At 33.6% G+C, this 17,358-nt stretch overlaps 1 protein-coding gene across 6 annotated transcripts in view; it reads left to right on the top strand.

Annotated features, from left to right (window-relative positions):
- Nucleotides 1–17,358, top strand: part of USP25 (ubiquitin specific peptidase 25) — a 158,022-nt gene that overhangs the window by 93,424 nt on the left and 47,240 nt on the right. For all 6 annotated transcript variants that reach the window (XM_055567793.1, XM_055567791.1, XM_055567795.1 and 3 more), the window contains 7 exons: nucleotides 3,662–3,789; nucleotides 5,110–5,205; nucleotides 6,442–6,603; nucleotides 7,204–7,430; nucleotides 10,274–10,344; nucleotides 11,045–11,273; nucleotides 12,675–12,875. In XM_055567793.1, coding sequence (XP_055423768.1) covers nucleotides 3,662–3,789; nucleotides 5,110–5,205; nucleotides 6,442–6,603; nucleotides 7,204–7,430; nucleotides 10,274–10,344; nucleotides 11,045–11,273; nucleotides 12,675–12,875 — 1,114 coding nt within the window. The remainder of the gene's footprint in view (nucleotides 1–3,661; nucleotides 3,790–5,109; nucleotides 5,206–6,441; nucleotides 6,604–7,203; nucleotides 7,431–10,273; nucleotides 10,345–11,044; nucleotides 11,274–12,674; nucleotides 12,876–17,358) is intronic.

Here is a 17,358-nt window from a genome sequence, read left to right as displayed (position 1 = left end):
TGATTTTACTTTGATGCGGCAAACATTTTTAAAAAAATATTTTTTTGCAAAACAGCTGTGGCCAACTAATATAGGAAGACCTCTAGTCTCCAGAATTGCTATGGTAAAACATTCAGTGGGCTATAAGAATTTACATTTCTTTAATGACATACCAAGAATCAACTGAATAAATTAAAAATGACTATATGTAAAATAATTACTTCCAAATTTTTTTCTAAATCATAACTTTTAATTAAATGGTATGCCATTTATAGATGAGTTAATCTCTCCAAGAAACCTGGAACTATTTTTTGGTTGCCTGTTGGTGAGAAAGAATTTCAAGGAGTAAATATCTCACTTCTGGTGTAGGTATTCACTACTAATTCTATGATGTACATCCTTTTGGATGTGTACATATAGATGTTTGTATTTGTTCATACTATTTTGAGACTTGCATTGTTTTTTACTTACCAGTATATTGTGAACATCCTTCCATGTCAATATATAGCTTTACATCATTCTTTTTAGAACCTGCATAGTATCACCATAGCTAGTATTTATAAAATTAAATTGATGTAATTCTTCTGGGAAACTATTGGATAAAGAATTATTTCAAAGAATGTCTTTCTATAAATAACCTTGTGCACTTTGGAATGAAGGATAGTTAGGAATGGAATCTTTAGGTCACAGGGCATACTCGTTTAGAAGTGTGCTGCTGCTGCTAAGTCGCTTCAGTCATGTCCGGCTCTGTGCGACCCCATAAACGGCAGCCTACCAGGCTCCCCCATCCCTGGGATTCTCCAGGCAAGAATACTGGAGTGGGTTGCCATTTCCTTCTCCAGTGCATGAAATTGAAAATTGAAAGTGAAGTCGCTCAGTTGTGTACAACTCCTAGCGACCCCATGGACTGCAGCCCACCAGGCTCCTCTGTCCATGGGATTTTCCAGGCAAGAGTACTGGAGTGGGGTGCCATTGCCTTCTCCTGTTTAGAAGTTTAAGTACTGCCAAATTTCTCTTCAAGGTTGTACAAGTTATAATCAAAATGCTGAGAGAAATTTTACAGAGCTTTAGCTAAAAACTGCATTGCAGAAATAATACCTACATGTGTCGTATTAGATATATGTAGATATTATATAGGAAATAAATAGGGCAAAGGAGTGAAGACAGTCAAATGACTGAAATTGAGTTTTGAATTCGAATTGGAAGTTTTCTCCTCTAAGGCTTAGTTACATCCTAGCTTTGTTTGATGTTCTATGGGGAATTTGCAGGTCTGTTTTTTCTTATTCCCGCCCCCCCAATATACATGTAATCTCACAAAAGCAAGATAGTTAAATCATATTAATAGAAGAATATGCTATTAACTCATAAAAATGACTACATTCTCTCTGGAAAATATTTTAACAGGTCAGATTTATATTTAGAGTAAATTCAGGAGTACTTTTGTTGCCAGTACTGATAATCTGAGTTCTTTTTTACTAACTGCAAAAATCTATTACCCCTGTTCGTTCATTTTATAATGTAGTAATAATACTAGTAATAATGATGCTATGTGTTTTGAGATATAGAGAATAAAAGCATCATTTTTACCTTTCGTGACCTGTGTTTCACAAAATTCATGGCTTATTAGAGAATTAAGTATAGGTTTTACTAAATGGGAAAATATTTTGAAAGGAAAAAAATGTCTTGTTTTATATTATTTAAAATTCTCTTTTATATACTGCTGTACTTATAATCTAAAATTGCAGAGCTCAACACACCTGTAATATTTTTTTTTTTTAATGAATTTAGGGAATATCTGGCTATCCCTTCTTGTCCTGAGCAGCATTAAAATGAAAAAGTGAAACCATATAGTAGGAAAATCCTGTAGTAGAAAAAAACTGTCATTGCTGTTAGATTAAACAAATCTACACAGAGACATAACATATTATGAACATTCTTTCATAAGATATGGAACCTACTTCCTGGACTGTTTATGGTTTACAGAAAAGCATATGACCAGATTGGGTCATTTCACTTCTGTTGGCCATTGTAGGTTTCCATGAATTAAGTATGTTCATTATTTAAAGCTAAACAGTAAGCATACCTTAATAGTTATCTTTAATTTTAAATAGTAACATTTAAACCATTGCAAGGAAAAATGAAGGTAATAGTATTTGAAATCTACTTTTCGAGTATTATGAAGTTGAATAGAGAGTATCATCCTAAGACATCAAAAGTTTCCCTTGTGATATGTGTAGAGTATATTTTAATTCTTAATAGTAACTTTAGGTGTTGATTAAAACCAACTGATAAAAACAAACAAAAAAACACTTCGCCAAAGCAAATAGGCAAACTTTGCTCGAGAAATTTTAAAACTTAAGGGATATTTCTAATATTAGATCTTTAATAACTTTCTCATGTCAGTTTCAGATAATATCCATATAAAACAAATTACTTCAACTTCAGCTATCAGTAGATCAACCAACTCCATCTCAGGAAATCTCAATTCAAGTCATCATTAGCATTTTTTTTTTTGTAGCTAAGCTGTGTGGCATGTGGAATCTTAGTTTTCTGACTAGGGATTGAACCCTAGACCCGTGAGTTTTAACCACTGGGCTGCCAGGGAAGTATGAAATAGTTTTGAATAACCATTTACTTTAACTGATTTTGTTTAGTGAAAAGTAGCAACTTACAAGATCATATTCAATTTGCCAAATGTGCATTTTCCTGCTTTTTTTTCCTCTCTTGGATGTTTAAATTAGCATACTGAGCTTATTGACATTTATGTGGTGACATTTCGTGGCCCTTGAAAATACCATAAATAATATAGTATGCTGCAATATAGTATGCCTTCTTTTTACAGAAAGACACTGCACAGCTTAAAATAAACATTTAAAAAATACTTGTTACATTATTTTATACTTCTTTATTTGTTGATTCACAAGTTTTTTCATTTTTCTTTCTCTTTAAATAAATATGGTTTATGTAAAGCGTGAATCTGTTTGTTAAAATAATTCTGAAGTTCTGTTGCATTTTATGCTTAATTGAACAGTTGCCAAAGTGTGGAAGAGTTGCCTCATAGCAAGCAGGCATTCAAATCTTTAAGCACTAGTAATTTTTAAAGTAAATGCTGTATTTGATAGTAATTGATCTCTTTCTTAAATGTGCCAAAATTCTAGTAGGAACATTAAATTTAAAACAAGGAAGTATCAGTTTCTAGCTTTATCATGAGAATTGTGATCTTTTATGCTATAAAATATTTTTTTTCTTTTGTATATTACATCTTACAAGTAGCTTCCTCACAGGTTTTTGACAGTGTGGTTGATTATATTAAGTATATGTGTCATTCCTGGTAATAACTGTGACATAAGATTGAAGAAGCCAGAAAAATTGAGATACGAAGCCGTACTTTCATTGAGTGTTTTTCACTTTGGTTTCAAAATTCTAATGTAAAGAATTATCAGTGAAGAAGAATCATCAGAATATTTTTCTCTTTCCTGTGTGTTATCCTATTGGAATTTTCAAAAGGTGTGAAAAACTTTTAGGAAGAAGTTGAGTTTTAACTAAATTGCATACCCAGTTATTTGTGATGTTAGCATTATGATGATGCATGTAAAAATGTCACTGCTAACGAACATTCTGTGCCTAAAATTGTAGGGGAGGAAATAAAAGGGTCGTGTTAAGGTTTTTTGTTTTCTTTCAGCATTGGTTTACCGAACTCCCACCTGTGTTAACGTTTGAATTGTCAAGATTTGAATTTAATCAGGCACTGGGAAGACCAGAAAAAATTCACAATAAATTAGAATTTCCTCAAGTTTTATATCTGGACAGGTATGGCTTGGTATACAGCATGATTTAGTTTTGAAACAATGTAGTATCCAAGTAAAGAGTTATTGTTCTTAGAGAAAATTTTTGCTTAATTTCTTTAAAAAGTTTTACTTTTTGCATAATGTTTCTAATACCATTTGTCAAGGAAAATGGAGTTCTCTTTTTATTTAGAAAAGTGTAGTTACTGGGAATAATGTTATAAGGAAAAATATTAATTTGTATTCTCTAATTTTTTTTTTTTTTTTTAAGTTCTTCTAAGTGACACACAGAGGTCTTTCTGGTTTTTTTTTTTTTTCTTTTTTTAAACTTTACATAATTGTATTAGTTTTGCCAAATATCAAAATAAATCTGCCACAGGTATACATGTGTTCCCCATCCTAAACCCTCCTTCCTCCTCCCTCCCCATACCATCACTCTGGGTCGTCCCAGTGCACCAGCCCCAAGCATCCAGTATCGTGCATCGAACCTGGACTGGCAACTCGTTTCATACATGATATTTTACATGTTTCAATGCCATTCTCCCAAATCTTCCCACCCTCTCCCTCTCCCACAGAGTCCATAAGACTGTTCTATACATCAGTGTCTCTTTTGCTGTCTCGTACACAGGGTTATTGTTACCATCTTTCTAAATTCCATATATATGCGTTAGTATACTGTATTGGTGTTTTTCTTTCTGGCTTACTTCACTCTGTATAATAGGCTCCAGTTTCATCCACCTCATTAGAACTGATTCAAATGTATTCTTTTTAATGGCTGAGTAATACTCCATTGTGTATATGTACCACTGCTTTCTTATCCATTCATCTGCTGATGGACATCTAGGTTGCTTCCGTGTCCTGGCTATTATAAACAGTGCTGCGATGAACATTGGGGTACACGTGTCTCTTTCCCTTCTGGTTTCCTCAGTGTGTATGCCCAGCAGTGGGATTGCTGGATCATAAGGCAGTTCTATTTCCAGTTTTTTAAGGAAATCTCCACACTGTTCTCCATAGTGGCTGTACTAGTTTGCATTCCCACCAACAGTGTAAGAGGGTTCCCTTTTCTCATTTATTGCTTGTAGACTTTTGGATCGCAGCCATTCTGACTGGTGTGAAATGGTACCTCGTAGTGGTTTTGATTTGCATTTCTCTGATAATGAGTGATGTTGAGCATCTTTTCATGTGTTTGTTAGCCATCTGTATGTCTTCTTTGGAGAAAACATCTCTAATGTTTTATTACAAAATTTTAGATGAGTTAATCTTCTGTGGTGGTGGCTAGACTTAATATTGTATCTGTTTCTTGTTTGGAAATACTGATAATTCCTGTATTTCTTTTTCCTGATAGATACATGCATAGAAACAGAGAAATAACAAGAATTAAGAGGGAAGAGATCAAGAGACTAAAAGATTACCTCACAGTATTACAACAAAGACTTGAAAGGTATTGAAACTTTTATGAAATTACGAACTAACTATAGGAACTCATATTCTTAATGTCTGCTTAGAGTTTTAATTTAAAATTCACTTGAAATGACTTGTGATCCTACATATAGATAATCATTCTGGATGGATAATTTGCTTGAATTGGAGAAGGAAATGGCAACCCACTCCAGTGTTCTTGCCTGGAGAATCCCAGGGACGAGGGAGCCTGGTGGGCTGCCGTCTATGGGGTCACACAGAGTCAGACATGACTGAAGTGATTTAGCAGCAGCAGCAGTTTAGGCTTGAGTTTTGTTAGAGACTAAAATAATTCATAGTTGGCATTAGAAAATTATTATTTAAAATGAAATATTCCTACTGTCAAGAGGTAATACTCATGGTACTGAAAGTACAAAGTTAAACTAACTTATGATTGAGGTTTCTTCTTGTGTGAGGTTAAATACTACTCTTGAGATTTCCATTAATACATGGTAACTGAGTTTTTCTCCTTAACACTGAAGATACAAGCACAGATGCCTATGAGCTTTATAAAGAAGAATGGAATCTTTATAAAGAAGGGAAGCAAGTCAAGTGAGCAGAGGGAGTCAGAGAGCATATCCCTGTGGAGAGATCAGTGCCATACGTGAATATCAGCTCCCTGTTGTCTAGAGCTTTAGACTGTTTCCAAAAGAAACCAGAATCTTGTCTATCAAATAGTCTGTAGTTCAAACAGAAGTCTACAGGCTAAAATGTGGCCTGAAAGATCCCAGTCTGCAATCCCCTTGTTTTACTATTCACTTGGAAATGAGTAATCTAAAGCTTTTAATATAAAATATGTTATTTTTCAGTAGTTTTAATTCTTAAAAGGTATCAATAATCATATTGAAATATAATCAGAGGTAAAAGGAGGGGGATAATATTAGCCATCATCTTAAGACCAGATGACAGATCTAAAAATAAAAAGCCTGAGGAGATGAAAATGTCAGTTTTCATTTTACTGTTGGATTATAACTTATAGCAGCATTTGAAATTCATAATAATGAATATATACGTTCAGTCTTCTCAGCTTTGGTTTTGTTCCTCTAGAGAACATTTAACTTATTTCTTGAATGTATATGTAGTTTTACCATCATTTGAAAGCAAAATTAATTTCACTGTTGAGGAATATTAAAGTGTTTTTTGTAATGTTTTAGAACAGTTATTGAAATAAGTGTGCCTTTTACACAGATTTAAGCATTCATGCATTTATGGTTAACAGGTATTTAAGCTATGGTTCGGGTCCCAAACGATTTCCCTTGGTGGATGTTCTGCAGTACGCCTTGGAATTTGCCTCAAGTAAACCTGTTTGCACTTCTCCTGTGGATGATATTGATGCTAGTTCCCCATCTAGTGGTTCCGTACCATCACAGACATTACCAAGGTAAAAAGTTTTGTTGATAGAAGAGATAGCTGTGTTCCTGTATTATGTAATATTGTAATTGATACCTTTAAAGAAGGTTTTTATAAAATGCACATTGTGATTTATTTTAGTGAACTTAAAAGATTGTGTAGGTCTTCTAGGGGCTTTCTTATTTCATTGTTTCAATGGATTTTTTATGGCTGTGGATTAAAATTTTTGTATTTTTTTCCATTCAGAAATATACTTTAGGCTGTTTTGGTATATATATCAGCCTTTTTTTCATCCATGAATATACTACTATTAAATGAGATTTTTTTTCTGTAATGTGAGCTGGTAAGGATCAGCAAGGGAAGGTTTTATTAATCTGGTATGTGTATGATTTGTATAAGTAAATACTATTGAGCTGTTTATAACGTAAAGCCCCAGTTTTATCCTTATAATAATGTAGTTCTATGTAGTAGGAATCTCATTTGGATGTTACATTAATCCACATCTTTAAAAAAAAAAAAAACTTTTGTAATTATAAGCCAACTTAATATTGTTTATTTAGCACATAATCTTTGTCCAGAGCTTCAGTTTGGAAAGTTTAATTAAAGAATATTCTATGCTTTAAAAATACAGTACAACAGACCAACAGGGAGCTCCTTCTTCAGAACTGCCAAGCACGTCACCCGCGTCAATAGCTGCCATTTCATCAAGATCAGTAATACACAAACCATTCACTCAGTCTCGGATACCTCCAGACTTGCCCATGCATCCGGCACCAAGGCACATAACAGAAGAAGAACTCTCTGTGCTAGAAAGCTGTTTACATCGCTGGAGGACAGAAATAGAAAATGACACCAGAGGTAAGAAGCTTCTCATAGCAGAACTACTCTCACCTCAGATGGACATGGTTAATGTTAAAATTGAGAAGGGAGGTCATCTATGGGTTTCATATGTAAATATTAAAAATGGGTTTTTGGGGGGGGGTTTCCCCCTTACAAAGTGTTTTCTGTAAGATGAGCTCATTCGGCTTCCTTTTTTATGATCTTAGTATCAGTTTTAGAGAGACCAAAAGATTTTCCTTGGATTACTTAGCTGATTAATGACCTAGCAGATGGTCTGATTTTCTGGTTTAGTGCTCTAAATTTATATCAAGTTGGTATTCACAGGTACTCCACTGGTGAAACATCATCCAGCATCAGATTTTGTACATAACCAACTATGTACCTCCCTTGATGCCTGTGCTGAGTTTAAGAGAGAAAACATTTTCTCTAGGTTGAAGAACTAGAAATGTGAATTTTAATTTTCTGTCTATTCTAGCAGATTTCCAAATATGATCTATTAACTCAGTGCCAGTCTGTAACTAATTGTAACTGGCATAAGAAAAATAAGGGCAATGCTCTGGGAGGGGAGGAGCAGTGAGCAAGTTGGTGTTAAGTTGCTGTCTCTCCAGTCTTGGAAGGAATGCTCCTTTATTCTGAAATGATCTCCTTCCTACTTCAGTGTTGCTAAAATGAAGTGATGTCTATATTTTATGGTAGACTTATCATCATTTTTCTTGATCTGTGGAAAAAATCTAGGAGTTCCTCTTTTATTTCAAAAGGTTGGACTTACACTAAACAACATCACTTGTTAGGTTTTAAATCTAGTTTTAAAGCCCAACTAGATACTTTATAGACAATATGGAAGTAAAGAGCAGTCCTAATTTAATAGTAAATAAGGTGGGAGAGCAACTAACAGCATTAGTTACTGTGAAGATTTTCCTTAGTATTTTCATTTATAAAGGAATTTTTTATATTTGAAATCATTAGTGAACATTACTTAAACACATAGTTTTTCCTGAATACTGTGTTAGGTTGTTGGATAATTTTCTATTGAACTAGGCATGTTGTGTTTATTTCTATAAGATTCCAGTCAGAAAGCTGAAAACTATGACGCTTTTGACACCAGGGAAGTAGCACGTAGGGAAGAAAGAAATGAATTTGGTTTATTCTTTGGAGACAGCTGACAGATGTGGGTCCTTGACTAGAGGTGAGAGACAAAGGGGTATTAGGGTTGATTCCCTCAGTTACTCATGGTGGTATCGATAACTAAATGAATAGAATGTACTGTGGAAAAGAGTAGAATGGTGGGTCGCCTCCACCTTGGGGAAGGAAGTAGGAATATGATGAGGCCACTTTTGGTCATTTTAAATTGAGGAACTTGAGAGACATGTCCATATTTTGGACCTATGGATCAGGTATTAAAGATTCCCACCCCCCTCCAAGCAATGAACCAGTTTAGAGTCTCACTAATTTTGTGTGAGACACCCTGTTTCCCAGTATTCTCCCTAGCCCCTGGGCACCTTTTAATTTGTGGTAGTCTGATAATTGAAATGAAAATGGTATTACAGTGTCTTGATTTCAATTTCATTAATCATGAGTGAAATTCTGTTTTTTAATGAACTTGTAATATTTACCCAATTTTTATATTGAATGGTTTGTCTTATTGCCTAATAGAAACTTAAATGCTGTGAATCTTAGCCTGTTGTGCTGTGCCTAGTTGCTCAGTTGTGTCCAACTCTTTGCAGCCCCATGGACTATAGCCTGCCAGGCTCCTCTGTCCATGGGGATTCTACAGGCAAGAATACTGGGGTGGGTTACCATGCCCTCCTCCAGGGGATCTTCCTAACCCAGGGATCAAACCCAGGTTTCCTGCATTGCAGGTGGATTCTTTTCTGTGTGAGGCACCAGGGAAGCCCAAGAATACTGGAGTGGGTAGCATGTCCCTTCTCCAGGAGATCTTCCTGATGACCCAGGAATCGAACTGGGGTCTCCTTCATTGCAGGCAGATTCTTTACCAGCTGAGCTACCAGGGAAGCCCTAACCTGTTACCTGTAGTGTATGTGGCAGATACTATTTTTCCAGTTTGTCATTTGATTTTCTTTATGTTGGTTTTTGTTTTTGTTTCTATACTATAGATTTTTTTTTTAATTTGGGGAGGAGTCTTTGCATTTATGGTTATTGGATTTCCTATCAAGCTTAAAAAAAAAAGACCTTTCCTATTGTAACGTTACTTATTTTTTTGGTAGACTTTGATGTTGTTGCTTGATTCTTTTTAATAGCTTCATAGAATAATGTGGTTATACTGTATGACAGATATTTAGGTTGTCTCTGATTTTTAAAAATTATTATGGGTAATATAGCTGTGTACATCCCTGCCTCTAAGTAATTATGTAGGATAGATTTCTACTTGAAGTAGAAATAGTGGGTAATGGGAGTCTCACAACTTTATTTCCATTGGTGATTATAGTGGATTTTTATTCAATTACATATGTATGTATATGTGTGTGTGATATGTGATGAAGTTACTTTATTTCATTGTAAAGTTTTCCTGTTTTATACAAATATGTGTGTGGGGGGTTAACTTTAATTTTCATTGGAATCTTCTTTTATAAATTTGAACAAAATTCAGGTTTTTTTGCTCTTTGTTTTCAAAATAAACCATATTTGTTTGCTTTTTAATTTCTCATTTGTGCTGCATCTTTTATTAAGGAGAACTGAATTCATTTTATACATATTCTGAATAGTAATGTTTTTAAGAATAGTTTTAGAAACTTTTTCTTACTCCTCTAGCATATTTGTAGGAAAACCTTCATTCCCTGCCTTACAAGTCTCAGTAGAAACATACTTGATTTTGATCATTAAATGGCATCTTCTGTCCTTAGATTTACAGGAAAGCATATCTAGAATCCATCGCACAATTGAGCTAATGTACTCTGACAAATCTATGATCCAAGTAAGTTGAATTTTGAGCTAGTAAGCATTATCTAAATTATTTACAAATTTTATCTTTATGTTAGTTTAATCTCATACTTTGTGTTATAAAATTGCTGAACTTTAAGGTTTTTATATTATTTTTCTCTGTATTTTCTGTATTACCTACTATTTTATTATTTTGTAATAAAATTTATTAAAATTTTTCAAAGTGCTTCAGTAGTTTTAAGAAATTATATGGGAGAAATTATATGGTTGTTTAAGGATGCTAAGATTATGTGAGGAGGTAAAGGGGTCAGTAACATTTGAACTTCTGAGATTTATATAATGGCTCTTTATATATGCCATTTTGCTGAACTTACCCACCAATTTATAATTATGAAAATTTAAACAAATCATGTGCTAAATGTATACATATTCATTGTATAAATTCTTTATTCTAAAGATAGCTTAAATAAATCAAATATATTTCCAGAGTTCTGAAAATCACCCTATTTACACACCTGTCTGCTTTACATGTCTTTAGTTTACTTATCCTCCCTCTTCCCTGCCTATTTTTATTTCATAGTTTAATTTTTTCAAAACTCTAATCCCAGCCAATTTACTCTTGTTAAAAAACATATGCTTCGCGGGAACCCTCGCATCAGATGATTTGTGATTTTCATGAGATGTGATTATAATAAGAGTACTTAACTGCAGTTTAACTCTGTTTTCATGTTTAGGTTCCTTATCGTTTACATGCTGTTTTAGTTCATGAAGGTCAAGCTAATGCCGGGCACTACTGGGCATACATTTTTGATCATCGTGAAAACAGGTGGATGAAGTACAATGATATTGCTGTAACAAAATCATCATGGGAAGAGCTAGTGAGGGATTCTTTTGGTGGTTACAGAAATGCCAGTGCATACTGTTTAATGTACATAAATGACAAACCACAATTCTTAATACAAGGTAAGAATATGAAATATATAGGGCAATATATATTTCAAAATAAGTAGCTCTTTAATTTGATTCTTGTCTCCAGTGTAATTAGTTAAGTGTAGTTTATTCAAGAAGGTGATGGATATACTTGGAAAATGCTTTGGGGTTATTGTAAGTGAGAAAACTGGAATTGAAAATTAATGTGACCAGGGCTGAGAATTGGGATATATTTTCTATTCAAAGTTAACTATATAGTAACTATTATAAAATATAAATTGAACTTTTTCTCCTTGCTAAAATCCCTTTCATGACTGTATCACACGTTGACTCAAACTTCTTTGCTTAACTTGTAAAGCCTCCATTATATGGCTTCTAATTGTCTCTCCAGATTCATTTATAACCACTCTCCATTTCAAACTTTATATACTTGAGTGATATTTAAACTTCTTTGGGTCACACCAAATCATTTCACATATTTATATCAATATGTTCTAATGTTTTTTATTTTTGCCAATGATCTTATTTCTTCTTTTGCCTAATTCCTGCTCATCTCTCAAGATTCAATTCAGATGTCATCTGCTTTGCCAAGTTTTTCTTGAACTTGCCAGAAAGTATCTGTTCTTATCTTCTCATAGCATACCTGTATTGGGCACTTACTGTGGTGGAATTATATGCTGGCTTGCCTTTCCCACTTCACTCTGATCTGCTCACAGACAGGGACCATGTCATACTATGACATGGTCTTAATCTTTTTACTTCTCATATTCTAATATAGACTTTGCATATAAAAAAGAAAGCACGTAATAAAGGTTTGTTGAGACTGATAGAAATCAACTTTCCTTTTGTATTTAACCATTCAGCAAAACTTGCTGGATTTATGACTGAAAAGCTAAAATTTAATTTATGTGTGTGTGGTAGAGGTTGAGTAACCTTTTTAGATTCTATGTATGTGATTTTTTAAAAAAACTTTGCTATATGGATTAGATTTCAAATTGTATATAAATATATTGAAATAATTGCTTCAGATGGAAAAGAATTTTAGTTCTGTTTTGAGCTTTGAGGTTTTGTGTTACTTCTCATTTTGTGGTAAGTTTTACTTCATGAATAATCAAGTATCTGGTATTTTATAGTAGAAAAAGTAGTACTATGTCAGTGTTTGAGTAGCAACAATTTTGGCTTTATGTCTTGTTTTATTTTTTTTACTCTTCAGAATAAAAATAAAAGCTGAGAACATTACCTATAATGGGTGATCACATATTTGCATCTTGCTTTTCTGAGCATTTGTTTGAGTTTTCTTTTAATATATAGGTAATCTTGATTTGCTAGATGGTAATAATTTGGACCTTAACACTTGAAATACCTTCTGTTTTGAACTTTGCATTTTTCTTTTAATCCTTAATTTTATAATAGTTTTTGAAATATGATTTGCAGAGGAGTTTAATAAAGAAACTGGGCAGGCCCTTGTTGGAATAGAAACACTACCCCCTGACTTAAGAGATTTTGTTGAGGAAGACAACCAGCGATTTGAGAAAGAACTAGAAGAATGGGATGCACAACTTGCTCAGAAAGCCTTGCAGGAAAAACTTCTAGCATCTCAGAAATTGAGAGAGTCCGAGTCTTCTGTGACAACAGGTTAGTCCATTTTTATTGCATTTTATCAATTTCATATTTATGGATAATTATTGTAAAAATAAAATACACTCATTATAAAAGCAAGAGCAAAAAACTTTATCCTAGAGTAGGAAGACTCCAATTTAAAAAATCTGAAATTCCATCACTCAGAGATAAAAGGCAACAATTTAGTTTACCCCTTTGCTAGATAGTGTTAGAGAACACTATATATACATATATACAATTTTTAAGCTGAATGAGATGATTCTGCTAACTCTCCATCTATGCATGTTGCCTACTTTGATTGACTTTTCCTGGCAAGATACCTAGAAAAACTGTGAAACCGCCAATTCACTAAAGCTTTCAAGAGAATGCACTCTAATAATTTCATATTTAAGCAAAATAACACTACTGGTAAATAGTATTAGTTAATGTAGAGTATTTATTTGATTCTTTTCAGATTTGTAAAAGACAAATTAGCAGCAACTAAATTTTTAATATATTCCAAGTGAAGAAAATCTGTGTAATCTATAAAACAAATGAGACATATATAAAAATATAAATATTTTAACAATTCTATAATTATTAGCTGGTGAAATCAATAAAATATTAAGGATTACAAAAATAAAATACATTCTTACACATTTGAAAATACAATGTCCGATGGTTTTTTTAAGATTCATCATATGATTAAGTTGTGAATATAATTTAAGATGACATTTTGTAGGAAGGTACTATTTCTGTTTAGTGGTTAGGGAAATGAGAAGAGATAAATTAGATCTTTTCCTTAAACTCATTTGTCTCTCCCTTTTTTTTTTTTTAATTTACTCTGAGTGGATCATTTTGAATCACCCTTTTTTGTAAGGTTTGTGTGTTTTGTTTTTATTAAGAAAGTGTTCTCGGTGTTTGTTTAATTTTGTCTTTTACGGACAGATTCCTAGACACCTTTACCTAGATAAATTTTAGCATTCTCCTTTGAACTTTAGATGGATTTATTCTTTGAATGAGAGATCTGTAAGACTACAGTATGTTTGTGTGACTGATGTATAGGCATGCACAAATCTTTCCAGACTTGTAACTTGTTTTCATGCAAATTGAATAGTTGAGTCCTAGCAGCATTCATTGGCCAGGCTCCAACCCGGTTATTCTTGGTTCACTTATATTTTGTAGCATCACAATATTAAATTCTAAACAGTCTGCTTTTCATCTTTTCTGTTTCTCACAAGAGTATCTAAATTTACAGACTTAATACATTTTATTTTTACTAAGTCAAACTAAGACATATTCCCCACTAATATTCCTATCTGACAGGACTTGCCAGCTTTTCCCCATCTTTTACATTTGTTATATTCTCTCTCTATGCAAAGGCCACATCTATATGCTCCATATCCTTTTTATTCTGATGAGTACTTCCTGTTACACACTTTATATCCTATTTTGTAAGTTTTAAAAAATTGAGCAGTACGTTCATGTCTCTTTTTAGTATTAAAAAAAAAAAACTTGAAGAGAAATGCAGCTGAGAGGAGCCAGAATAACTACAAAATAAAGAGATGGTAAAGGTCAATCCACATGTAACTGTTATGATAGTTATCTTCAGGACTGAGTTTTTAGAAGGCAATGACAGTACTGCCTCAGTAGAAAACTGTGTGTCCTCTATAGAGTTGCTAGAAATAGGCACTTTGAGTTAATAGGAATAGAATATTGTAAATCTACAAATTTGGGATGTGTGTGACATTATTGATTAAAAATTGATTTCTACCACTATCTTATCTTACATATCACATTAAGAAATCTATCTTCCACTGCAGGGCAATTTAACATACACAGTTGAATAAGAGAGTCTATTATATTGTTCATTGGAATTACTTACCTCCTTTTATTAGTAGAGAAATTTTACTTTAATGCCCATGCCATTTTTTTCTTTTTCCTATTTTCTCCCTACAGTTTTCAAATAATTTAATTTGATATAATACTTTCATAATATCATAGAGAACCTGTATTTATCTCTCAGGTGTACATTAGGATTATGAGTGACTAGTGGAAGTAATAAAAGGAGATCTTCTTTATAAAATCCATCAGAGTGATTTTTCTTCTCTCCCTGAAAATCTTTTCAATAAAGTTATAACCTAAGAACCATTCAAATCCAGTTTCTTCAGAATGATATTCCAAATAAGAATATTAATTTATATAGCATTAATTAAATGAGTATTTGTTCCTCTTTTGCTAATAGATAACCAAAAAAAATCCACAGGCATCACTTCTTCAACATGATTCATTGTCTTATTGAAACTAAGTAATAAGTGATAGGAAAGTATTCTTCAGTCCATATCACACTACCTCTCTAATCTGCGAAAGAATATTTACTTTAACACTTATGTTTAGAGATTTAGCCAGCAGGTATTTACTACTGGTATATACATCAGGATTACCTGGGAGACTGTTTCTGAGGACATACCATCTGAGACTTATTGGGGTCAGAATCTATGGAGGAAGGGTCCAGAGTATATATTTTTTAAAAGATATTTAGATAATTCTGAGTGTACCTCTGGTTAAGCATCATGGGTCTAGGCTATATGAATAAAACTGTATTCTGAGGAAGGAGAGAACTTTGCTTGAATTATTATTTTGCTTGTGTTACTCATATCTTACTCAGAAACTATTTGAAGTCCTTACAATATATCTATATAGTATACTCAGATTTTAAAAGCAAAAAAGAAACCAAAACCAAAAAATAAGGGTAGAAAAATGAAGTAAAAATGGTCTACAAGTCAAAAATAAGTTGATATGATCTGGTAGAGTGGACAATATTCTCAGTATTTTCAGGATATTTTCAGTAGCCTCAGTATTTTAAGTTCCTATTTAAAGCAGGGACCAAGTCATGTTTTTATTTAAATCTCCAGAATGTAGTATAATACATGACACATGATAGATGCCCCTTAAATGTTTTCTGATTTGATTTCATTCCCTTTTGAAATTGCAATAATGAGTTTCCTAGAGGTGATCTTCTGGAGAAGGCAGTGGCAACCCACTCCAGTACTCTTGCCTGGAGAATCCCATGGATGGAGGTGCATGGTAGGCTGCAGTCCATGGGGTCGCTAAGAGTCGGACATGACTGAGCGACTTCACTTTCACTTTTCACTTTCATGCATTGGAGAAGGAAATGGCAACTCTGTAGTATTCTTGCCTGGAGAATCCCAGGGACAGAGGAGCCTGTTGGGTGCCGTCTATGGGGTCACACAGAGTCGGACACGACTGACGTGACTTAGCAGCAGCAGCAGCAGAGGTGATCTTCAGTGTATGGGAGTGCAGCCATTTTAAAAGGTTAGCCCAAATAGCTCTACCTTAGGAAAGACAGTCAAAAATATGTGGTGCTGTTATAGCTTTTTCTTAGATAAATTGTAGGTTTAACTTGGTTCCTAAGCCTCTACCTCCCACATTCCTGAGAATTCTGTTTGTGGTGCTACCTAGGAATCTGAAGCCTTTAAAGTTTCTCTGATATTCTAGCCAGCCAGCCTAGCATGGCTTTTTATAGACTGCTTTGGGGGAATTACTGAGTTTAAATGCATTTCTATAAGGAAAATGGACTGCTGTTCTTTGAAGCAGTGCTCTTTAAGTATTTTTCTCTGGGTAGTGGAATGAGCTTTTTATTTTCCTCCTCTGGTTATTTTGTTTGTTCTAGTGAACATATCTTTTACTCTTCTGGTTTGACAAAGTTAAAACCTCTTTTCTTTTTTATTTTCCCTCTATTAAATCTGAATCCCTTGTAGTTCTTCCAAGGCCACTATAAGCACATTTCATCTAAACCAGGTTGTTCCCTATCACTCTTGCTTATAGGGTCTTTTCCTGTCATTATGGTTTTGTTCATGAAGTATCCCCTTGTCCTCACTATTCTTGAAACTTTGTCTACTTTTAAGACTTCTCTAATAGCCCCAGATCTTTATGAATGTCCCTAATTACCCCTGTAGCAACTATTGTCTTTTTCCCACTATTCTAGTCCTAATCTATTCTCTGTACCAAAGTTATATTTTGTCTTGCTTACTGTTATAAAGGCTCATTAGTAGCAAGGAATTTATTAATCTTTTATCTGTCCTTACAGTGCCTTTGCTTATGCTATTCCTTCTGCCTGGAATCATCTTTCTTATCTCCAAGATAATCTTCTCTACAAATCCTTCAAGACTTAGCTCAGTTGGCATTTCTTCTAGGAAGTTTTTCTTAGCATGCAGCATCTTTCCAAGTGTGTGTATGGCTCCGTAGTGCTTCTCTAGCACCTTGTGCATAAGTCTATCACAGCATTTAGCACTTTGTATTCTAATGGAGTGTATATTTCTCTGATTTTGTTGAGAGTTCCTTAACGTGAGTAAATCTTATGTCATTTTTTCTTAACATTGTTAATACCTAACATAGTATTGAAAATGGCACATGCTCATCAAACATGTTGGGAATGAAGTTTGGATTTTTGTTTCTGAACTCCCAGAACTGGAATCCTTGTAGGTTCACCTACTGT

This window comes from Bubalus kerabau, chromosome 2, assembly GCF_029407905.1.
Source record: "Bubalus kerabau isolate K-KA32 ecotype Philippines breed swamp buffalo chromosome 2, PCC_UOA_SB_1v2, whole genome shotgun sequence".
Lineage (NCBI taxonomy): Eukaryota > Metazoa > Chordata > Mammalia > Artiodactyla > Bovidae > Bubalus > Bubalus kerabau.
This window is presented reverse-complemented; position numbering and strand designations above follow the sequence as displayed.